Here is a 24721-nt window from a genome sequence, read left to right as displayed (position 1 = left end):
CTGCTGCGCTATGTGGTCTAGTCCCTGGCTGGGATCAAAGTCGTGCTGCAGTGGCTGTGGTGAGCTTCATAGGTTGCGTCTTAACTGTTGCGCCACCAGGGAGGCCCAGCGCTGGTATTTTGGAGCGGGGTTGCATGTGCATTGTAGGGTGCTTAGCATTTTAAATGTTGGTCCTTGGCTGCAATTAAAAAACAAATGGCTTAAGCTTTCCTCTCCTGTGGGCTAGTCTGCAATCACTGCTGCAGTCTGGGGTTCCTGGCAGACTACCCCCACCCAATCTCCAAGACTGAAAAGCCTGGCAGCGAAGACACTTGCTTAATTAACAGTCAGTATTTCTTGAACTAGCCTTACATTCCTTTAGAGTGGTAACGACAAAGACACAACCACTTTGTAGCATGTACTTTATCTCTTGCTCTGTGCATTAGAGAATCAAAGAGTGGTGATAAAGGTACAAGCACAAATCTAGAAATATTTTTAAAGGGGGGGGGAGCCAGCAACACTGAATTTATAATTGAGATAAAAATAATTATGACATCTAGCAAAAGGATTTATAGCTGCCAAAGACCAGAATAAGAGTCATTTTAAGAAAGATGAGGTTATTTTAGGATGTAATCAACTGAAAATGAGCTGGGCATGTGACAATAAATAGGAACTTGGTGGTCAAATAAGGGAAAGGATGCACAGAGAAGCCCAATTTCTTTTGCTATAATGCTAAGATTCACTCTGGACTAAACTGTGGTGGACAGGATTTCCCCAAGCCAGCAATGAAATAAAGTTTATGTCAACCCTAAAGATGAAAGGTTTACAGGGGCCACTTTTACAAATAATATTAAATGGTACATGGTCACAGCTGGCCTATGGCCATCACTTCAAAATTCTACTGCTCATCAGGCTACCTCCTAAGTGCAACTGAGGAGCCCTGAAGAGAGAGGTTCTCGGCCACAGCTACCCCATGGGTATCTCAGGCCAGAGCCAGTGGAGGGGCACCAGGTAGCTGGTAGCATCTGGGTGTGGTGGCACCATGGAATGAGAGGCGTTTACTATTACATTTCAGCCCCAATGGCATGGTGGGTGGGTAGATGTGTAGATTCCCAACCCTGTAGGGCACAGCCCCTAAAGCACTATAGGCCCAGTGGGGAGACCCCAAGGCTCACAAAATAAAACCATCTTAAGTTTGCATCTCTTAAAATTTTTTAAATGCAACATTTGTACATAAGACTGAATTTTAAACATATGTGACATTTGGGTTTCAGGGACACTTGTTTCCTCTTTTCTAACGTTTATTCCTCTAAGACCTTTTTATTTTTTTTGCAATGCTGAAAAGGAAAAAAGTTCTACTACCCATATATCTGCTCCTCAAAAACACAGAAATGGAATGAAGGTTCTCCCTGGTGGCACAGGGGTTAAAGACATAGCACTATAAAGCTATCACCAGCCACTGCAGCACAAGTTCGATTCCCCACCAGGGAGGAACCCACATGGTGCAGCAGACCACTCCTGTCTCGCCTGCTGCTCACCTCAGCAGTGTATTTCAGTAGATCTGCCTGTTCTGCTCCCTACTCTCTCTGGTGAATCTTCTCACCCCCTGCACCTCTGGTCTACACCTCAGTTCTTGTATGCATAAATAAATAAATCTTAAAAAAAAAAAAAAAAAAAAAAGAAATGGAATGTAGTCATGTCCTGAGAGATTATTTAAGATTCACCAGGCAGGAAAAAAATCTGGTTTTACCATACAAGCTTCTCTTGCTTGATGAACTGACGGATCTTTTTCTAATATGAATTTATAGTCTTCCAGGGCTTCATCTAGCTTGTCAGTTTTCTCGTACAACTCTGCTCTCCTCAATATTGCCCTGATATAGGTGGGATTCAACTGGATGGCTGTGAAAAGAGAAGAAATAATAGTTACCATGAATAAAAAGGGCCGAAAACTCCAGCTCTATCAAGTTTTTGTGTTAATCATACTGCAAGGGTCTAAAAGGAATAGATTTGTCTGCACCTGTATCTGAGATGAAAACGCTTTCTGTAGAGGACACATAGTGAAGACTTCAGGCCTCACTAAACAAACCGTCTCTGTCGTCACTGACCTCTGCTGCTGCAGCATGAAGCATTCAGTGCAAAAGCAATAAGGCTGGCTGTGTTCGAACATGCATTTATGGACACAGAAATGTGAATTTCACATAATTTTCATCTGCCATGAAATACTTTTGATTTTAGTTCCAACTATTTAAAAATGTAAAAAACCATTTTCAGCTCACAGGTTCTAAAAATGCTGGTAGGAGGCTGTATCTGGCTTGTGGCCAGACCTACGTCTATAGCTCAAGTCCTGGTTTTTACCTACATGTCCTTCACCACTTGAGAATAAGCCAAAACACAGGGCTCGGAGTCACAGTGAAAAAAAGAGAGAGCATTTGAAGGTACAAATGAAAGATCTGAGGGAAAAGAACTTAAAGGCAAATTCTACCATCATTCTCTTTTTCCTAGGGCCAACAACTAAGGTCATATCAAGATTACTCAGGTGACCTTTTAGTCAAACCTTTGTGTTCCTTTAAAAAACTGTTCCAGCTATAGATTACTGATACAAACTATCCTTTCCTTTATTCAGCAGTGACTGCCCTTCTAATCGTCCTTTGTCTGTGTTTTGGCTCAAGTACATGGGATCCTTCTATTTCCCTCTGAGTTGTGTCTTTTTCTGTTAGAAGGCCATGTCATGGCTCTAGAACATTTTTTTCCTCTTCACATAATATAGCCTTGACTTTCAAGCATTCAAGTTTTCAATATTTATTTTTACTTACTAGAACTACCTAACATATCTCTGGAGTAAACTGGTAAAAGGACAGACCAGGTCTTTGTACTCATGAGGTTTTATGCTAGTCTAGAAACAAGAGCATACAGGTAAATCATTTCAGATGATCATAGGGCGATAGAGAAAAATAAAACAAGGTAATGTGAATTCAAGTGAAGGGGGAATAAGGTAACTTCAGAGAAGATCAGAGACTATGAAGAAGGACTCTTTAAAGGAGATTCTCCAGCCACTGGAGAAGCTAAGGAGGTATGTACCAGGAAGAGATGAAGCTGAAGATATAGACAAAGCCTGTAACCAGTGGCTGAAGCCAAAGACTGGTAGTGCCTCCTCAAGGTGGGTGCTGGTGAGGATAGCTAGCTTCATGAAAAATGCTAAAAAGTATCACATTTTGGGGTGGAACAACTGATAAGAAATATAAGGGACTGCAGAAGCAGTCTCGGATTTATTCAGCATTCGGGATTCAGTGTTTTTTGGGGTCAGCAATTTCAGCCCCACCGTGCCGATCTTCTAGAAGACTGTTGTGGGCCTCTGAACGTGGAGAGGCCTCCAACAGCCAACCTCAGAGAGGAAAACTTCAGAAGCTTTGCAAGTAGCCAAGCAATTGAACTGTTCCTGGTTTTGCTGCTGTTACAGCCTGGCAGAGAAGGCGAAGACCCGAAGCTGGGCTGCGTGAGTGTGGCCGTTTGTCAGGTCGTTCAGCCACTGCAGCTGCTGTTTGGAGTGTTGCTTGTCTGGTGCTGTGCTGGGGCATCTCAGCAGCTCCGGGAACATTTCCTGCTGTGTCTTCTGTTGTCTTCATGAGTTGGAACCTGGCCTATAACTCTGGCTGCCACTTGCCACAGTGGCAGGAAGATGCCCTCTTGGGCACAGGGCCTATTGTTTGGGGGAGGAGCTCTGTGTTCTCAGTGGCGGGAAGACATGACCTTAGATGCTTTCTGTTTAGGACTTGGAAACATAGGACACTGCTTTGGATGAGGTAAATGGCCATTTTGGGACTCAGTAAATCTTTGTTTTCCCCTGGTTTGTTAAATAAATCCCATGTTGTTCTCTGAGCCTGAGCAGTCTTGGAATTTTGTGCATGGGTGAAGAACTCAGAGAGTGACTGATAAGTTATTTGGGTAGTGTCCGTGGCGTTTTAGTGCCCCTTGCTGCCCAGTATCAAGACCAGATTCCGGAAGCTTGTTGGTCAGGGAAAGGAGTTGGACATTTCCCCAAGTGTGATGAGAAGCCACTGGGATGGTTTTAAGCAGTCTAAGACATAATCTGATTTACAATTTTAGGCATCCTTTGGCTGTAGTAGAAGGAGGTTAGCATGAGAGCTGGGAAGCCTGTGTAGTGGCCTGGCGAGAGAGATGATGTTGCCAATGCTGGTAGATGCAGAGAGGGAAAGAGGCCAGGTTTATTGCAAATCCTTGAATTAGAACCCATAAGACTTGCTAATTAGTCAAGCTATGTCCAATGAAAGAAAGAAAACAATCAGGAATGACTACAGAGGTTTTAGTTGAAGCAAGTGAATAGAAGGTAATGCCCCTTAATCAGAAATGGTAACTCCTAACTGCAAGGGGGTGGGGGGTGGGGGTGGTGTGTGTGTGTGCACGCGCGCGGGCGCAGTTTGTTCCAGTCACTTTAAATTTGGAGTGCCTAACAGACATCCAAGAAAGAGAGGTCCAGTTCACATGGAATGCGAGGAGAGCTGAAGATTCAAAATGTAACACAGAGATGACATTTTTCAGAACTGGATGAGATCACACAGAGAAAAAAATAGGGGGGAAAAAAAAAAGGCCCTGTGTAAGACTAAAATCTAGAGATTTCCAGATGGTAAGGTTAACAAGCCTGCAGAATGGCTAAAAAGTCAATGAAACAGGAAAAAAAAAAACAAAAAATGACACACCATAGTAAATGCTTTGCAGAGGTCAAGTAAGGTGAGGACAGAGAAACACTACTGTACTGAGTAAGAAGCTGTTGGTAATCTTTATAGATAGGTTTCAGTAGCTCAGATGAAACAGAAGCCTAATGGCTATGGGATGAGGAGGGAATGGGAGAAGACACAGCAGTAGAGACAATTCTCTGCTGAAACCATAAAATATATAGAAGAAAATACAAGTAAAATACTGTATGACATACATCTTCATAACATCTTTACAGACTCATCCCCCAAAGAAAGTGAAGGAAGAGATAAACAGCTGGGATTACACCAAACTAAAAAGCTTCCGTACACCAAAAGAGACATTAACCAAAACAAAGGGACGCCAAGTGATTGGGAGAAAATTTTTGCATTCCACACACTGGTATGGGACTGATCACAAAAATCTACAAAGAACTCACACAACTCAACAAACCATCCAGTCAAAAATTGGGCAGAAGAGCTAAAAAGACACTTCTCCAAAGAGGAAATGCAAATGGACAACAGGTATATGAAAAAATGTTCAAATTCCCTTATAATCAGGGAAATGCAAATCAAAACCACAATGACGTACCACCTTACACCAGTGAGCATGGCACATATTAAATAATCTAGCAACAACAAATGTTGGCAAGGACGTGGGAAAAAAGGAACTCTCCTACACTGCTGGTGGGAATGCAAACTGGTCCAACCACTATGGAGATTCCTCAATCTGCTAAAGATGGAGTTTCCATATTACTCAGCAATTCCACTCCTAGGAATATACCCAAAGGACACAAAAACATTAATTCAAAAGGATACATACACCCCTATGTTTACTGCAGCACTATTTATAATAGGTGAGATATGGAAACAACCCAAATGCTCAGAAATAGATGACTGGATCAAGAAGATGTGGTACATACACACAATGGGATACTATTCAGTAATCCAAAGAATAAACTAATGCCATTCATAGCAACATGGAAGGAGCTAAAGGGATTATGCTCAGTGAAATAAGTCAGAAGGAAAAAGAAAACTATTGCATGGTTTCATTTATAGGAGGAATACTGTAGAACCAAATAAGGGATCAGGTAAAAAAACAGCAGCAGCAGCAGCAGCAGCAAAAAAATTGGCAGGCAACTATAAATCAGAGACATTCTGCAGAGGTAGGGAAGGAGAGGGATCAGAATGGGGGGGCAGGGAAGAGCACAAGGGACTATGGTGATGGTGCATGGGTGAATTGGTGGTGGGAATTCTTTGGGGACTACACCAGAGAGGGGAAAGCAAACATTGTACAAAAATGAACAATGATGTAAAATATGTATAAATAAATTATATTAAAAAAAATCAGTACCAAAAAAAAAGTGTGGGTCTGCTAAATGGCCTGTTCAGCCACCATTTTTGCCACCTAGTTTTGCATTCCTATACCAGGTCAGAACTACTTGGTCAAGGTGTCTTTCAAATCAATCAAGAGCAGAAAGTTTGATGACCCTGGGAAGGGTATGCATCACAAGGTATGACAAGGAATGCCTGGGGGGGCCGAGGGGCACGGGTGTTAACTGACGTATGACAAGGAACCCCAGAAGCTGAACAGTGGAATGCCTTGATAAGACTGAAACCATCGCTGAAGATCTACAGCTTGATTTCAATCTCAATACCGAGTCATAAAGCAGATGAGAAGTGCCTGGGGGGCAGACTCAAGACCCCAGATACTAGAGATGACAGAGCACATTTTCCTTCCCCACACAACTGATGCTGTGTGATTATGCTAAGAATAAAAAGGCCAGGATCTTGCTCTTTCAGCAGCATCCTACATTATGTAGCCTGCTCCATGACTCCCATTATCAGTGTGGTATGGCAAACGCAACAGAAGAGGACCAAAGAGATAGATGGTACATAGCAGGACGGGGACACTGGCTCACGAGGTTTTCTGAAAGAATCCAAAACTCTTAATATTTCAACTTTACATGTTCTCTGTCAACCACACCTTGGTCCCATATAGCACATTCTCTTAAAATACGCCAAATGACAACACAGTAACCACAGGAGAAACACTTCAGTGGGGCCTCCCCAGTGGCACGGTGGTTGAGCACCCAGTTGCGAAGCTGCCCACAGCCTCTGCAAAACCGGTTCGATCCCCGGCCTCCAGGTGAGGATCCCACATGGCGTGCAGACCTCTCCTGCAGCCCGCTGCTCCCCTCAGCAGTGTACTTCGGTCCTTCTGCCTGTTCTGCTCCCTGCTCTGGCTCTGGTAAATTCTCTCACCCTCCCGCGCTTCTGACTGTACCCAGTGCTTGTATAAGTAAAATAAATAAATCTTAAAAAAAAAGAAAAAAAAAAAAGAAAAACACTTCAATGACTTGCTATACATCTTTTAAAGACAAAGAATGCCCTAATTTACATGTTAATCCAGAATGGGCCACCTTTCAAACTAGTGAATAGCTTCTGATAATGCAAATATGTATTGAAGAGAAGGAATTTTCCCATGACTATTTCTGTAAAAACCAAGGTATTGCACATGTGATTGTTTTCCAAGTCATATAAAGAGAAAGAAATAAGCCTTTACTATTAAGATCTCAGAAATAAGATGTTAAGTCCTCTGCAAAAAAGGTTTATGAACCGAGAGTGCATGTGTTGGGAGAAGGGGTGCCAGACCTCAGCAGTTGAGTATCTCTTACCTATGGGTACGATGTATGAAGCTCACATGACGGTGCATAAACACATGAATATTGGTTTAACCAAATGCAAAAATAAATCTGGAAAACACTTTGGTTGGAGAAGACCTGCTCACTCTCATTTTCTTGTTAGGTGCTCACTTTTAGGGCTCTAGAAAGAAATTAACTGTTTGCTAATCAAGCTCACTGATACTTTTTCACCACTTGGTCACAGAGAGAGGACTCTGAAAATCAGCAGCTTGTTCCTAATTCAAACTCTTCATATCCACACAAACTCATACAGAGGAAGGTTAAACACCTTCTTCCAAACAAAACAGTACATTCAGAATTAGATTTAGTCTGCTAGATTCAAATGCAGTAACTGTTTCTTTCATTTTGCTACATAAAGAAATACCAAGTATAAATAAAAGAAAGCCAAGACAGTGACAATGGAAAAAAAAAAAAAAGAATAGAATTCAAGTTTAGTATGAGTAGGATAACAAGTAAGGTTCTTTCCAATTCTGATTCTCCCAGAGAAAATATTACACAAGGAAGGGAAATACACACATACAAATCACCTAAAGAAGTAATTAGCTAGAAAAATCTCTTAGAAAGGAAGAAATGCAAGGAAATGTGATCATTTGAGTCTCCACACAAAGCTGTTTAGAAAGACAACCGTCTGCTCTATGAAGAATTTTGTTGACAAAAACAGTAGGGGCCTCCTTGGTGACTTAGGGGTTAAGTCTCAATCGCAGGCCAGGGAGCTGACCCACATATGGCGCAGCAGACCTCTCCTGTCTTACCTGCTGCTCCCCTCAGTAGTGTATTTCAGTAAATCTGCCTGTTCTGCTCCCCATTCTGTCTCTGGTGATGCTCTCACTGCCCACACCTCTGGCCCAGACCCCAGTTCTATGCAAAAACAAAGATGACAGAGTCTAGTCTGGGTGTCTAAGTTGGTGGCATGAAAAGACCTCAGTGGAACTCAGACACAGGATGAGCAAATATGTATAGCAAAGGCTAGATTCACTGTGCAGAACCTTGAAGGTAATTAAAATGATGGCAAAGGGGAAGCAGGTGGTAAATCCAGACAAAGGGGACAACAGTATGGTGAAGGTTAGATTTGAACTTTTTTAAGTGCTGAACGTAATGTAATACACACTCCTGTTGATTCTCAACAATGAACTTATATAATGTTATAATGCAACATTACTTCAATTGGAAAAAAAAAAAAGAAAAAAAGTGATATGAGTAGGTTTAGGACAACAATTACATCTGAAGAGTCTACCAATTCCCTAAAAGAATCTGCCCCTCACCACAGCTACGCCACCTACACTCCCTGCCCTCCCATCCAAACACAGATATAGGTGCTCTATGAGAAGTGAAGATCTTCAATTTGAATCTCAACAAGAAAGGCATTTGGACACTCTAGAAATTAAATCATGTCCCATGAGTTTCTGTTACCAAGGGAGTTTTGAATTTTTCATTACATATTTACTACCACAGGATAGGGGAGCCGAACTATTCTTCCAAATGCATGCTTACGCTAAAACAAGTACTGGACAGCAACTCTAAGGGCACACATGCACAAGTGCACACCTGGACAGAGCGTCTGTGTCTGTCCAAAGAGCTGAGACTGCTTTTATATCTTAACATGTAAACAAGACCAAAAAGCTGTACCTTTGCTGCAGTCACTGATGGCCATCTCTTTCTTGTCCTGAAAGATAAAAACACAACATCAACATGTATAGAACATTAACATGATTTATCTTAATGGCCCAAAAATCTAATGACATAAGCTGAAACCTTACTTTACCCATTGGCGAAGCAGAAATACAAAAGAAGTCACCAAATATATTGAACTAATTTTTTTTTTTTTTAAGATTTATTTATTTATACATACAAGAGCTGGGGCACAGTCCATTGATATGGGAGGGCGAGAAAATTCACCAGAGACAGAGTGGGGAACAGAATAGGCAGACTGACTGAAATACACTGCTTAGGGGAGCAGTGGGCAAGACAGGAGAGGTCTGCTGAGCCATGTGGGTTGCTCCCTGGCCGGCTGGGGATCGAAATCATGCTGCAGAGGCTGCGGATTGCTTCATAGTGTGGTGCTTAACCCCTTGCACCACCAGGGAGGTCCTATATTGAACTAATTTAATTTGCTGACTCTTGAAGCATGGTGTAATGGAAAGATGTTGAAAGAACTGGATTCTAGTTCCAGATTGGACTCTAACCTATTTAACCCCTCTAGCTCTAAAAATGTCTATTTTCTCCAAATTAGTTTCTGCAATATTCCAGAAAACTTAGTTCAAAGAATAAGTTTAATTCTTCCTTAATACCAACTGTAAAAAATACTATTCTTTTTTTCTTTTTAAAGATTTATTTATTTTTATACAAGAACCGGGCGGGAGGGTGAGAGGATTCACCAGAGACAGAGCGGTGAACATAATAGGCAGACTGACCAAAATACACTGCTGAGGGGAGCAGCGGGTGAGACAGGAGAGGTCTGCCTCGCCATGTGGGTATCTCCGTGGCCAGCAGGATTCGAACCGGCACCACAGAGGCTGCGGACAGCTTCACAGTGCTGCGCTCAACCACCTGAACCACCAGGGAGGCCCAAATACTAAATATTCTTCATAATGCTTTAAAGCAATTTAGGCAAACTGTATTTTGGGATTGAGTAAAAACAATGCTGGTATGTGGAGTAGTTCCAGCATTTCCTCTTGGAGTGATGGCAAAGTTCTGGAACCAGCTAAGGATGGTGATGGCTGTGAACATAATTTAATGCCACTGAATTGTATACTTTAAAATGGTTAAAAAGGTCAAGTTGATGTCATGTGTATTTCACCCACACTAAACAACAAAGGTTCCAGAGTCACCTGGGAAACACTATTCTTTATCTCTGTCAATGTCCAGCATAGCAATTTGCACACTAAAAGCTCCAAGAATTCCTGCGGTAAAGAAATCTGTGTGATTTTGTATTGTCAGTTTCCTTTAACCATCAGATTTCTGTAAATCTAAGATCCACAACTTCATATTTTAAATTTTCTGAAATAGGAGTAAGTCTTTACAACTTAAGTGTACCACTGTGTGGTGGTTTTCTTAGTGTCCCTTGTAGTTGTTATTGAGATGCAGTTCATCTTATTCTCATCAAATGACCGCTTTAGACTAAGGAATTGAAGTTTTATCATGGAATACTTTGTGTGAGGCTTATAGTTGACTAACACTTCAGGGGACTCAGGTTATCTGTGCTTAGAGGGACAGTCTCTAAAGTGATGGTGTAAAGAAGCCAAAACTCATTAACCATTCTTTCATAATTTGAATATATACACACACATATGTAAAACAGTGTACATAATACACAAAAGCAGTTTAAAAAAAAAACCCTTATTCTCAGGATAAGCCTCAAACTCTTATCTTCACACCCGTTTGCCTTTTTCTGGCTCCAGATGTGAAATGGAAAGCCTGGCCAGTGAATCCAGTCAGGGGTGCTAAGCCTGCAAACTTGTCTTTTAGAAATTCTTAAAGTAGTTAACCATACCTTCTGTGAAAAACTCAGAATATGTTTCATAAGACACTTCAGTGCATTAAATCTGGAAGTTTTCAGATCTCTCATATGAGAATCTTTCTTAGAATATCAAGAGTGCAACTTAAAACAAAACAAAAACACCCACTAACAGAGCCTCCCTGGTGGCGCAAGGGGTTAAGATGCAATGTATGAAGCTATCCACAGCCACTGAAGCATGAGTTCAATTCCCGGCCAGGAAGCTACCCACATGGCACAGCAGACCTCTCCTGACTTGTCCACTGCTCCCCTCAGCAGTGTATTTCAGTCAATCTGCCTGTTCTATTCCTGACTCTGTCTCTGGTGAATCCTTTCACCCCCCACACCTCTGGCCTATACCCCAGTTCTTGTATGCATAAATAAATAAATAAATAAATAAATAAATAAATAAATAAATAACCCACTAACAAACCCATCTTTTGTACAGGGAATGGTCACAAGGCAACTCTCTTTCCAGTTCTCCTCAGATGTGACAGACAAAAGACAAGTTAGAGCACACATTTTCTAACTCAGGAACTAGTCAATTATGCTGGTCCAATCTTAACCCAGTAACAATAAAGTGGAAATTGCGGAAAGCAAGAATTTCAAATCCCCAGCTCCAATGAACTTGGCACATTTTCTCTGACACTGAAGGAATCCCTCATTCCATTTCACACTGAAAATTTCCAATCTGAAGAGTGGCAAGATGTCTCTGAGAAGCCAATGCTAAAAGATCAGAATTTTCCAGCAACATTTAAAAACAATTAGGTGTGGATTCTAATAGGTGGTAATGAATTAATGAATAGTTTTATGTAATCTAAAAAAAGTTGCTTCATTTTACCTAACAAAATGTGTTTGTATATGCTAGAATTATCTTTTCCTGTGTCATATAAATCACTAAAAATTCTTCACCCTGGAGATTGAATCCAATAATAAAATATACAAGTTTGGGTTTGAAAAGTTTTCTGCATACCCAAGGATTCAAGCATGCCTGCTCCAACCCCGGCCCTTAAAATAAAAACAAAAAACAAAAATCCAATCTGGTCATCCACAGTGACTCTCAGTAGAGGAACTGGAGAATTTGAGGCAACATCAAAACAAAAGTGACAGGGGGCCTCCCCGGTGGCGCAGCGGTTGAGCGCTGGGTTGCGAAACTGCGCGCGGCCTCTGCGGTGCCGGTTCGATCCCCGGCTGCTCCCCGGCCACCAGAGGAGGGTCCCACATGGCGTGCAGACCTCTCCTGCCGCCCGCTGCTCCCCTCAGCAGTGTACTTCGGTCCTTCTGCCTGCTCTGCTCCCCGCTCTGGCTCTGGTGAATTCTCTCACCCTCCCGTGCTTCTGACTGTACCCAGTGCATGTATGAACAAAACGAACAAACAAACCAGCAGACAAATAAATAAAGCATGCCTCTATAAAAAAAAAAAAAAAACAAAAAAAAACAAAAGTGACAGGGATGTCTGATACACCAACCAACCACCACTTCACTCAATCTTGAGCCTGCCTCATGGCTGCGTACAGGTATGTGAAATAACCCATGCCTTGTGCCTTGGCTATAGTGGCCAAAGTTAATTTAAACAAGTGGTTTGTTTTTTCAAAAAACTCACCATTTCAATACAGCAAGATTTACTATGTTGTGAACAGGAGTATCAGACAAATCAGCAACAAATCTAACTTCTAATACCCACTTGGTATAAAACAAATACTGCGCTGTTATCGATTCCTCAATCACCCTGCTATGTCGGGCTCTTAATTCTCTGGAAATACAAAACGCTTTAGAACTTTCCCCAGCACCGATTTTGCATTTAAGGGCACCTCTCACCCCACCTGTTGCACACTTCTCCCTGTGTCTGCACTTTCAACAGGAAAATCAGAATCTTAGGACTAAGTGTCTTTAAGCCCAGTGTTTTCATGAGTGTTATCTTGTCCCTTAGAGTCTTTATCTAGAATTCCAGAGGCCTAAAATAAGCAGCAGTAGCTATTCTAGGACATGCACTACCTGGTCCTTCACTTCATTAACCTGCCCTAGTTTGGTGGAAATTGCCAGTCTTCTCTAAAGTGTTCCTCAGCCATTAAAATGGGAAATGGTAACAGTAATCTGAGTTTTGTTTCTCAAAATCTCTTTCTATCCTTCCTGTGCCCTTTATATCAGGGAAATACACGCGCAGGAAAAGGGAGATGCAACTTTAAACCCCTGTGCTTGTTTTGGGAGAGAAGCTACCCTATGAAAACACTGCAAGTTCACAGGCTTCTTAAAAACAAAAGGCAAACATACCTGTTTCATCCTTGCGGCACCTCTATTTGAGAACAGAATAGACCTGTCTTTTTGGAAACAGGATGGGCACATCTGAAGGGCTTGACTGTAAGAACTCTCAGCTTCTATATAATCTGAGGATAAAAGACCAAAGTTCATATGATTTTATTCCCAATACTACTCTACTCCATAGGGTCTCAGGAGGTATACTTCCCATTCACAGGACAAAGGTTTCAAGTAGAATGCTCTGGATGTTCAGCTCTCATTTGACTTATCAATTAACTAAGGGATTTTGAAGGAGTTTAGGGATTAGGGAACTGGACAAATGAAGTAGACTAAAATTAGGAATTCAGTTCATTCTAATAATCTGGTCTGGAATGAGAAAAAAATCCTATGTAAAAGCAACAGTGTAAAAATCAATAGTTGACTAAAGGTCTTAAAGAAAGATGATAAAAAATTGATATACTCATTGCTACATAAAAAGTTCAGGGCACTAAGAAAAAATTGTCTATTCACTTCTTTCTCAGGTTTGAAATATTTAACACCAAAACACAAAGAGATTTATCTTCAAAATTAGGAAACTTAGTTATTAGTTACTTCAAAATTAGGAAAATTAGTCACTTCTCTTAGAAAAAAAGTGATAACTAAACCAGGATATCAGAACAAAAAAATTTAACCTAAGTGCTCACTTTGGAAGCACATATTGGAACGATACAGAGAAGATCAGCAAATACGACACGCAAATTTGTGAAGTGTTCCATATTTTTTCTGAACCATCCTTGGGAAATCACAATGTCTTACAATAAACAGAATACCAAGTGGGAAAAAAAAAATTAACCTAAAAATAACTAGGGGAAAGATGTTGTCACTTCTGATTTCTAAAGCATATACTGTTTAAGTCATGATAGAAGGCTATTTGAAGATCAAACACATTCCTGAAATTACCAGTGTGAACTCAACCTATTGCTAAATCAGTTTTGGAAATGCAGAGTCATGAAAAACATCTTCTTCTTAAGTCATCCCCCCAAAATAGCACACAAAAGAGCAACCCAAATTACAAACAAAATCCCTCCCCAGACGAGCCTGAAATTGCTGGTCTGTGAGCGCACTGCTGCCGGGAAGAGCGGGAACCCTGTACCGCAACAGAGCAAAAGGTCTTGAACAGTCAAGGCTGGAGTTTCCAAAGCAATTGCTGGGAAATTTTTCCTCCTAATTTAAAGATAGTGGATTGCAGAAAAGAAAAATCCAGCCCGTGCCTGTGTCATGACAGTAGTTAATTGGTCACTGTCATCTGAGAACCACTGGAACCTGGTCACAAACAACATTTCAAAGTATCGGGAGGTAAGACTGCATTGCTAACAGTTTATTGGTTGTTTGCAAAAGTTCTCTGGTGTTTCTTTCAGACTTGAAAAAGAATGAGCAGTTAACGATGACCAGACATCAGCGCTAAAATAGCTCCTATCACCTTCCCTCCTTCCTTTTACTGAGGTAACAATGGTTAACAACACTGTAGGGGAACAGGTTCCCACTGCTTCAGATGTATGTCACCACACTAAAGCACCCAGAGTCCTTTAGTCTAGACTCCTGGATCCCTGTCCCTTGTTCCCATCCTTACTAGTAGCATCAATTCTGCAGCCCTATTTCTAGGCCGTGTCTTGGTCTTACCTCCTTTCTTGAACTGTTCATTCCCTGCCTCCTTTAGTCTAGTGCTCTCCTCTCTTCTTTTCTGAAAGAGATAAGAGAATCACATGTCACACAATGTTTTTGTTGTCAGTTTTCTTTACACATTAGCCATTTAATAGACAGGAACTTAATTTTTGAGAACTGAGTCCATTTTATCTAAATCTCAAAGAGATATAGAAAAACACATACCCACTTGGTCAACTGCACATTTAGTGTTCAAAACATAAAACTAGGCTTCTTGTTTCTCCTTTGCATCATTTAATTTCTCTTTACTCAAAATGAAACTAAACAACATACTCACTGGTATACAGATCATTGTAAATCCAAATCCAAATTCTGCATTTATTACTTGTTAATTGCATGATTCTGGACAATTTCTAAATCTTTTTGAGCCTTAGTTTCCTCAGCTAATAAAAACGAGGCTTTAATAGTTTTATGTATTAATATGATAATGAATGTGTAATCCAGTGACTAGTAAATAAGGGCTCAAAAATATGAGCGCTAATTAGCTACAACTATGGCTTGCATGAGGAAGGTGCATGATAGGCGTTAGGCTTCGCCTGCAAGTCAGTGCAGCCCACTGCTAGCAGGCCAACCGGGAAATGTGAAGAAACCCAGATATATAAATCTCTTTTTTCTTAGATTGTTCTCACACACACAGACTCACAGAAGGCCAAACCGCTTGTCAAACTCAAAGGCAGAGTGAACACTACTCTGCAGAGCAAAGCTGACTTGTGTAAGGCCCAGGTTTCTGAGCAAAACAGTAAGTACACAAGCAGCTCTGGCAGCGTCTACCTGCCACTTTCTGATAGTGCCTTAAAAATAACAACAAAAAACTACAGAATCTTCAAATATCTCTTCCTTTATTCTTGAAGTTTTTTACTAAATAAAAACTTCAAAGGGAGGAAAAAAGTGGAGTATTCCATATATACGAGAAATGTGGGGCCTCAACAGTTGGTAATCTTGAGATTACAAACCAAAGTAAAAATATACTGTCTTCAGAGAAGACTTGGAAATACACAGCTGAGGCCATGGGACATTCCAAATGTCTTATTAACATGCTCTCAATGAAACAGAGCTGTGGCAAATAGACACAATCTAATTCCTATACTATCTACTGTGTACCAGATGTACAGCATATACAGCAGATTCATTTTAAGATACAGCATATCTGAAGAGTTATTCTAAGGAACACAGAAAAATGCAATTAATGTGATGGGACTCAAGACGTGGGTATGTGGCCTTACTACCCAGGAGGGAGGTGCTGGATCAGAGTGCTCTATTGTAGTAGACAGGATTTCTGTCTCAGATGAATTTTTTTTTTTTAAGATTTATTTATACAAGAACGGGGGTACAGGCCAGATGTGCGGGAGGGTGAGAAGATTCACCAGAGACAGAGTGGGGAACAGAACAGGCAGACTGACGAAATACACTGCTGAGGGGAGCAGTGGGCGAGACAGGAGAGGTCTGCTTACCACGTGGGTTGCTCTGAGGCCGGCAGGGATCAAAGATCGAACCAGCACTGCAGAGGCTGCAGACAGCTTCACAGTGCTGCGCTCAACCACCTGCGCCACCAGGGAGGCCCCTCAGATGAAAAATTTTAAGGGGACAGATTTACTGGAAAGGTATTGGGGGCTCAAGGAATCAATGAGAGGGTGGACTCAAGGCAGAGCTGTTAGGAAGCAAGAAAGAAGTCAATGTCCTTCATGGAACATTCTGGCCAGGACAGGGTTGCAAGGACTACAAAGGAATCCTAATTTCTTTGCTCCCATCCAGAGTCAAAGTCTTGGTCAGAGTCATCCAACAGGTCAAGTGTAGGTAACACACCTTGTCTATCAGAGGATGGAATGAGGGACGACAGGTATACTCAATAATACTGAGCGCTCAATGGGAGAATGACTCCAAACAGGAAGGGTAAGATTAGATGCTGGAAGCTAAGACAACCCTATAACAAGACTGATTAAAACTTATTTACAAACAAATTTTAAGATAGGCAACTCAAGTTACTAGAGTTTAATGAACTCTTCTTTAAAACTTTCAGTTTCTTCTGCTTTTAACTCTAATTTCAAGCTCAAGTTTGTCCTCCAGTGCTAACTTGTCAGGAATGTTCTATGAACACAAATGAATCACTCAGACTGCCAGATCAGGCTCGTGAATAGCTTGTGTACACACACGTGTGTTAAGAGCCGAATCATTCTTTGGTAAAAGATCCCAAAGGGCAAAGCCCAGATCCAAGGTATACCCAGAAGGAACTACTCATAAGGGCCAGCACGAGCAGCCAGCCAGAGGAAAGCAGCCCACTGTGTCTAACTAGAAGAGGACACAGGCAAAGAAGGGCTCCAGAACACATTTCTGAGGCCAATTACTCTAAGGAAGGCATCTTATTTTTTTGGCTGATAAATCACAGCTTAGTGGCCCAGTAAGCAGGAAACACTGGAAAAGTGTGCCTGCTTCCACAGATTGTGTAGATTGAGGATTAATGCAATTATCAATATCATGCTAAACATCTCCTTGGAAACAGCTAAAAATAGCACTCTGCCAAGTATGCACTATCTCCAGCTGTGCCAACAGACAAATTTCATCGCGGCAGTGCAAGGACTAGGGTTCATCTGGCTGCTTCATACTCTTTCCCCACAGGAACGGGCAGGCAGACTGTCATGTTTCAGGAATGCAAGGGCAGATGTGCAATGCAGAAATCTCACTTAGCACACTCAGCGCTGAGCCTTCACATGCAGTGAGCTGGCTGAGTGAGGTTTGGCACCATCATCAGGCCCACATCTTTCTGGGTTCTGGTCTCAAGTGGTTTGGAGTCCTCACCACACCCCACAGAGCCTCTAAACACATTCCAGCAAGGCCTCACTTCTGCTCTAAAACGCTATTCCTCTAAGAATGGGAACCATCTTAAGAAATGTTGTCTCCCTCGCCCACTTCCAGGGCTCTTTACTCAGCACTCCTCCCCATCACTTGGGGGGTGGGGGGAGAGTGACATCATTTTACATCGGAAAATCACAGGAACTGTCAGTCAAGGAAAATCCCATTCAGATGACGCCTGCAGTTTATTCATATGGTTATTACTGTGACTGCAAACTTTTCAGTCTGGTATTCGAAGTGCAATACAACCTATAGCATTATAGCATTTCACTGCTTAATACCCCTGTCACATTCATTAGTTCGTTTGCTTTTCAAGACAGTTCTGAGAGATGGGCATGGAGGCATTTACTCATTTTACAGGTAAGAAAAATCAAGATTCAGAAATCTCTTCTTTATACTTCTATTCCAACCTAGTCAATCTTATCTCCTTTAGTTACTACCAGCACAAGTCATTATTGTCTCTCAAAACTCACTGTGCTTATTCTTCATTCCACTCTTTTTGCTTATATCCCCACGCTGGAGTGTCGTTTCTCTTCCACATCTTCCTTGCACCTGCCCAAACCAAATTGTCTCTGCTTAGCGTTCCAAGTCTAGCAGAAATGATATCTCCCCCCAGGCCATCTTTCACTTTCCCATATGATCCTCCTTTGAATATAGACTATATATAATGTACTGTCTCTAATCTGGGAATTCAATTATCACTCACAGTTTTGTGTGTGTATTTAATATTGCAAAGACAATAAAAGCATTGGCAAAAGTTTGGGATGTTACCACTTCAGCAGTTTCATGGGCTGTGGAAGACTGTACAGCCACGCTGTACGGCTACTGGACCTGGGCAAGAGGTGCCTCTGGCAAGTCCTCCTCTGGCCCCCCAATTCCTCCCATAGGGCGCTCTGAGGTCATGCTTTTAGGTTAGGATTTCTGCCCAAGTCTCCCTCGCCCACTTCCAGGACTGCCTAGGCCTGGGTCTGTCCTTCTAAGGGGGGACTTTGCTACATGTGAACATTATGCTCCAGATGCAGCACTCTGCAGTCAGTCATTTCTCCAAGAAGTGCTGAGCCTTTTAGTGGGGAGTGTATTTAGCAACAAAGATCTAATAGGTGTCTATTACTACACTGACACTGCTTTTAGGCCCTTTCATTGAAGAAGCCCAGAAAATGCATCTTAAAAAAGAAAAAAACAGGGCCTCCCTGGTGGCACAAGGGGTTAAGTACCACACTATGAAGCAATCCACAGCCTCTGCAGCACAAGTTTGAACCCTGGCGGTTGGCAAGGGAGAAACCCACATGGTGCAGCAGACCTCTCCTGACTCGCCTGCTGCTCCCCTCAGCAGTGTATTTCATCAGTCTGCCTGTTCTGTTCCCCACTCTGTCTCTGGTGAGTCCTCTCACCCTCCCCCAACCCCCCTGCATCTCTGGCCTGTACCCCAGCTCTTGTATGCATAAATAAATAAATCTTAAAAAAAGAAAAACACAAAAATCCCATGAGTCAAAGACTACAAACAAATGAGGACTCCTCATCTCCTCCTTCCTTGTCCCCCCACAGTGAAAACTCATAGTCCCCAGTAACAACAATGTATCAGTATTGACTCATTTTCTGTACCTTATAATATATAAAAAGTTTCAAAATTATCATGTGATCATCACTACCAACAGTTGGCCTATGTAAAATTCACAATTTCACTGCTGTTCTTTCCAATTTTAGAATATCTCCTACTTAGTCATAGTGCTGTGACTGAAGTTTCTGGAGTTATTTTCTCTATGAGATCAATTTGAGATAGTTACATTAATTTGTTTCTGTAAGGCTTTTTCCCCCTTTGCTAAGGCTTTTTCCCCTCATCTTTTTTGACTTAATTTTAATATGTGAATGTGTAAAATATCAATTCAAAACTTGTTACTAGGCATAACGTCTGATGTGACAAAGTGAAGAGGCAGCCAAATCCTCTAATTTAAAAGCAATTATAAATAAATCATAAAAAAGAAAAAAAAGCAATTATAAAACCGAAAAAAATGATCAAAAACTCTTCCAGTGTCCTGGAACTTGGCTAGAAGCTTGTAACAAAGTAACACAAAAAAGGACTTCAAGATACAACAAAGAAATCTGTGGTGTACTGCTGGGGACTGCTTCCTCTTCCTCCCATCCTGACGTGGTGGTTCTACCACTGGCATGTGCAACCTTGCTGAACAGCCAGAGTTTCACCATGGGAGGAGGCCGACTTGATATGGAGCAAAGAGTGGAATAATCCCTACCTGGCGGTGTTGTCAGTGTGTAAGTGCCCAGCTGAGCGGCAAGCCAAGGGGGAAGGTCAGGATTTCTACAGCCTGTAGCTGCAGTCCCTATGGGGCAAACAAGGAAGGGACCCATGGAATAGACAGAAATGTAACAGGGAGACCTAAGAAGAGATACTCAGAGGCACTGGATAAGCTCCTCACGCATTCCTGTCTTAAAAGGAAGCTGTGTGCACATGCTGAGCAGATGCCAGGCATGACAGACTAGCTGGGCATAGCTGAAAACTGCCTGAACCTGGAATACACTCCGAACTCCATTCAGCATCACCCACAGCAGGTAGAAACTTTACTGCATCTTATAGACAGCAAATGTCTCTGCACAGCTCAGTGATCAGTTCAGTGGTCCGAGATTATGTTCACACTCCTCAAATCAATAAAGAGACAAAGAATGAAAGTAAAAGGACAAAATATACATACCATTGAAATAGTAACGATGAGAAAGAAGAGAGGACTTCGTCTGCTTGAGTTCCTATTACAAGAACATCATGGAGTAGCTTATAGCCAACAAAGATTTCTCACAGTTCTGAAGCTGGAAGTCCAAGATCTCAGTGCCAGCAGATTCTGTCTGGCAAGAAACTGCTCCTGGTTTATAGGGGTCTTCTCACTATAACCACACAAGGCAGAGTGGCCAAGGGTGTTCTCTGTGGTCTTTTATTAGGGTAGTATAACCCAATTTATGACCTCATGACCTCACCACTTCCCAAAGGTTTCATCTCTTAATACCATTACACTGGGATTTGGTTTTCTTTCTTTTGTTTTCAATATATAAACATTGGGATGATGAAAAATATTTAGTCTACAGCAATCTCTATTGTAATATCAGACAACACAGGCTTCAAAACAACAAATATTGTTGGAGGCAAAAAAGGGAGATATATCATGATGATAAAAGGGTCAATAAATTTGGAAAATCAGTTATAAATGTGTATGTACCTAACAGAGTTATACAATACAGAAAGCAAAACTGACAGAATTCAAAAAGAAATAGTCACGCGTCAACTGTTAGCTATTTCAGTACCCAACTATCAGATGGTGACAGAACTAGAAATACACATGGAAAGATATACACAAAACATTGCTGTAAAAATCTACATTCATATAACTAATACTCAGGTTAAGTAAGAAAGAGAACTGCCAGATCCAAAGAAGCTTTCCAGGTGTTCCTTTCAAATATGCAATTCCTTTTCTGTCATACCCCAATTCCATATCCCCAGCCAAACAATTTGTTTCTTATAAATTCACTTGAACAATCATCAATGGCTAATTGAGGTTTACCTACCTCCAAAAAACTGCAAGGTTCATGCTTGACACCTTGATACATTTTAGATAGAAGCCCAAAAATGACTCTGAAGGCCTCCCAGGTGGTACAGCAGGTTGAGTGCTGCGCTGTGAGGCTGCCTGCAGTCTCTGCAGTGTGGGTTTGAATCCTGGCCTGCCAGGGAGAAACCCACATGGCGTGGCAGACCTCTCCTGCCTCGCCCGCTGCTCCCCTCAGCAGTGTCCTCGGTCTGTCTGCCTGTTCTGCTCCCCACTGTGTCGCTAGTGAATTCTCTCACCCTCCCACGCCTCTGGCCTATACCCCAGTTCTTGTATAAATAAAAATAATTTTTTTTAAAAGATAAAAAAACACAAAACAAAAAAGACTCTGAAGTGATCCGAGTCCCAGACCTCTAAGCATGTTGCCATCTACGCTCATGTTGAATTTTGCCTTAATGACGATAGATTTTATGTGCTAGTCATTTAATACTTGAAACAACTTCATGAGAGAAGTGCTATCATTAGCCCACCTTTACAGCAAGTTAAATGACAGAACTAGAGCTGATTTGTCTAAACTTTTATAGTCACAGGACTATGTTGACTTCAATAGATGTAGAAGACATCTTCTAATATATAATCTTTGGGGGGATGAAAAATATTCAGTCTACAGCACTATCTATTATAATATCAGACAAAATAGGTTTCAAAACAAGAACTATTACTGGAGACAAAAAAGGTATATGATGATGATAATGCAGGAAGAAGAACCTGAGTAAAAAGCGAGGAAACACAAGTTTATGTGCCTGTAGTGCTAAAGAAAAAGTCATTTGTAATTTCCTTGCAACCAAGAATTAGGGGTCTGGAAAAGGACGACACTGCTCTAGAGCATGCCATGGTGTCCCAGGGATCTGAACTATGCTTATTTTGAGACCTATGTTAAAAATAAACCTCTTCCGGGCCTCTCTGGTGGTGCAAGGTGTTAAGCACTGCACTATGAAGCAATCTGCAGCCTCTGTTGCACGAGTTCGATCCCCAGCCAGCCAGGGAGCAACCCACACGGTGCAGCGGGTCTCTCCTGTCTCGCCTGCTGCTCCCCTCAGCAGTGTATTTCAGTCAGTCTGCCTGTTCTGTTCCCTGCTCTCTCTGGTGAATCCTCTCAATCCCCCCCACCCCCGCATCTCTGGCCTGTACCCCAGCTCTTGCATGCATATATAAATAAATCTTAAAAAACAAAACAAAACAAAACAAAAAACCCTCTTCTTCACTGAATCAGGGACTTGTACTACAGGTCTTAGGCTGTTCTTCTGTAGTTAGTCCAAGGCCATTTATCACTAAATTAGCAAATTGGATTCTTTACAGATGGACCAATTTAATTTACAAGTGTTTAAGTCTATTCTTTGCCCTTGTAAATACAGGGATGTTGGGATCTTCTATTTTGTTCTAATTCCCAGGGGATGGCTTTCGTAGGTCATAGGGTAAAAGAATTTCGCATGACGTGGGGAACTGCACTTTCTCTAAAAGAACTCTGAAATGTATCACAAAACCACTCAACAGCATGTTTCTATGCTTCTAAACGAATGAACTCTCCAAATAATTTAAAATTTCATCACCACTCAAATCTCTGAATAGTGAGCCAATGAGTCTGAAAGATTCTTTGTTTTGATAAATAATGCTACTATAAATTAAGTTAGGTTTTAAATGATAAAAGCTAACCTAATGATGTAAAAATGATAATCTGACAAAACCACTCCCCATCAGAGACCCTGTCCATGCAGTATCTAGCTAAAAACAATCCTTTTACTTTAGGTCAGTGTATATCCCTACTATCATTTTAAATAATAAATGAAATGTATATCCCTATTATCATTTTAAATAATAAAAATTTGCATTAAATACATTTAAAAAATATTCTCCTATTTAAATAATCCTGCAGTGAGCATATTTTATATGTAACAGAGAAAACCCAGAGGCTGGTGGACACCAGTAAGTGGATTTCATGTTGTAAATCTATCAGCAGCTCTCTGCCTCCCCCTGCAGTTTGGTGAGGTGATACAAAATAAGCATAAACTTTTAATTCAAGCATAATATCCAGAGATCAACTGTAAAAAGGAAGGTAAAAAAACCTCACATACCTGCTAAAGGGCTAGAAAATGGAGGTACATGTTGTAGAAATTTCCACTTTAGTTTTATCAAGGCAGAATAAGCAAACTACACAACAAAATAGCCGGGATACTAGTCCTACAAATTACTCTAAAGGAAATTCTTCATTATTAAGATACAAAAGCTTCCTTTTGTTTTCTCTGAAATCAGACACCATTGGTTTTACACATCATTGTTATTTGTAGGATATACTTATAGAAGCCCTATGAGGGAGAATCTCTGCATTTTAGCTGTAGTCAGAACCTGATTCAATAGGTCCTATTCCTTCTGAGGAAAGATGACTGTTCTGTAAGGAATTAATCTTGGAGATACTGGATTACTTCCTCCTTTCTTAACTCAGGACATTCTATTTTCCCAAATTCAATTTAATGGAAATAAATATTATTTTGGTACTACTTAATTTTTGGTACTACTTAATTCTGCCTAGTAATCTTTAGATAATAATCTTGAGCACAGATAATAATCTTGAGCACAGATGCAAGTAAGAGAAAATATGCTATTACTAAGCCATTTTTCTGAGATTAGTAGCAGTCAGTACACTGGTTAGATTAGGCCAGACCTAGAACCTTCATCACCTGTGTCCACCTGGTTTTGTTTCCCAAAATGTGGCTGCAGTTCTCGTGACATCAAATTTACCTGGGATGCCTGTCAACACAGCAACTTCCAAGTGCCACCTATGGTATAGGTCTGTGGTATTGTTAGGGGGAAATGATGTCCTGAGCTAATTCCATACAGGCTTTGTGGACTCCACCCCCAGTCCAGACCAAAGTCATCAAGACACTGGGAACTACAAATCCCATCACCACCAAAGGGAGGGTTGCTGGGACCTGAGGGTGGAGTTAAGCAGCCAGGTTGGGTATAAAACCAGACATGTGGGCCTTGGGGGCTCTCTTGGCTTCATGGCTCTTGGCTCACTGCCAGCTCTCAGAGTGCCATTTGGGATTCCAGGGCGGTGGAACGTAGGATGTATTTAAGACTCTATCTCCCTCTTTTCTTCCTGATTTGTACATTTCCTCATTTTCCCTTCCCTTGTAAATAAACCTTTTATTAGCCTTTTGTGTGTGCCTGCAGTTGAGTATTAATAAGTCCTGTTTAAGCGCGTGGGTGAGGACCCACAGTCAGGCAACCTGTTTTCTTTTTTTTTTCTTTTTATAAATTTTATTGTTATATTCCCCATACAATTGCAGCCCCCCCATTCTGACCCCAATCCCTCCCCTCCCACCCCCGCCCCCCTAAAAGTGTCTCTGGTTCATAGTTTTTTGTTGATTTTGATTTTCACTTTCTTATATTCATTTTCCTGGTCCCTTATTTAAGTTTTCTAGATTC

The 24721-nt window shown here is 41.3% G+C and overlaps 1 protein-coding gene across 1 annotated transcript in view; it reads right to left on the bottom strand.

Annotated features, from left to right (window-relative positions):
• Positions 1–24721, bottom strand: part of TTC1 (tetratricopeptide repeat domain 1) — a gene marked incomplete at both ends in the record, with an annotated part of 40941 nt that overhangs the window by 6397 nt on the left and 9823 nt on the right. Inside the window, 4 exons of the mRNA XM_084243076.1 lie at positions 1730–1878; positions 9020–9056; positions 13158–13270; positions 14802–14862. Of these exons, the coding sequence (XP_084099202.1) occupies positions 1730–1878; positions 9020–9056; positions 13158–13270; positions 14802–14862 (360 nt within the window). The remainder of the gene's footprint in view (positions 1–1729; positions 1879–9019; positions 9057–13157; positions 13271–14801; positions 14863–24721) is intronic.

Source organism: Talpa europaea (genome assembly GCF_964194135.1).
Source record: "Talpa europaea genome assembly, chromosome: 9".
In the NCBI taxonomy this organism is placed as follows: Eukaryota; Metazoa; Chordata; class Mammalia; order Eulipotyphla; family Talpidae; genus Talpa; species Talpa europaea.
The sequence above is the reverse complement of the archived record's forward strand: the minus strand, read 5'-3'. Positions and strand labels throughout refer to the sequence as shown.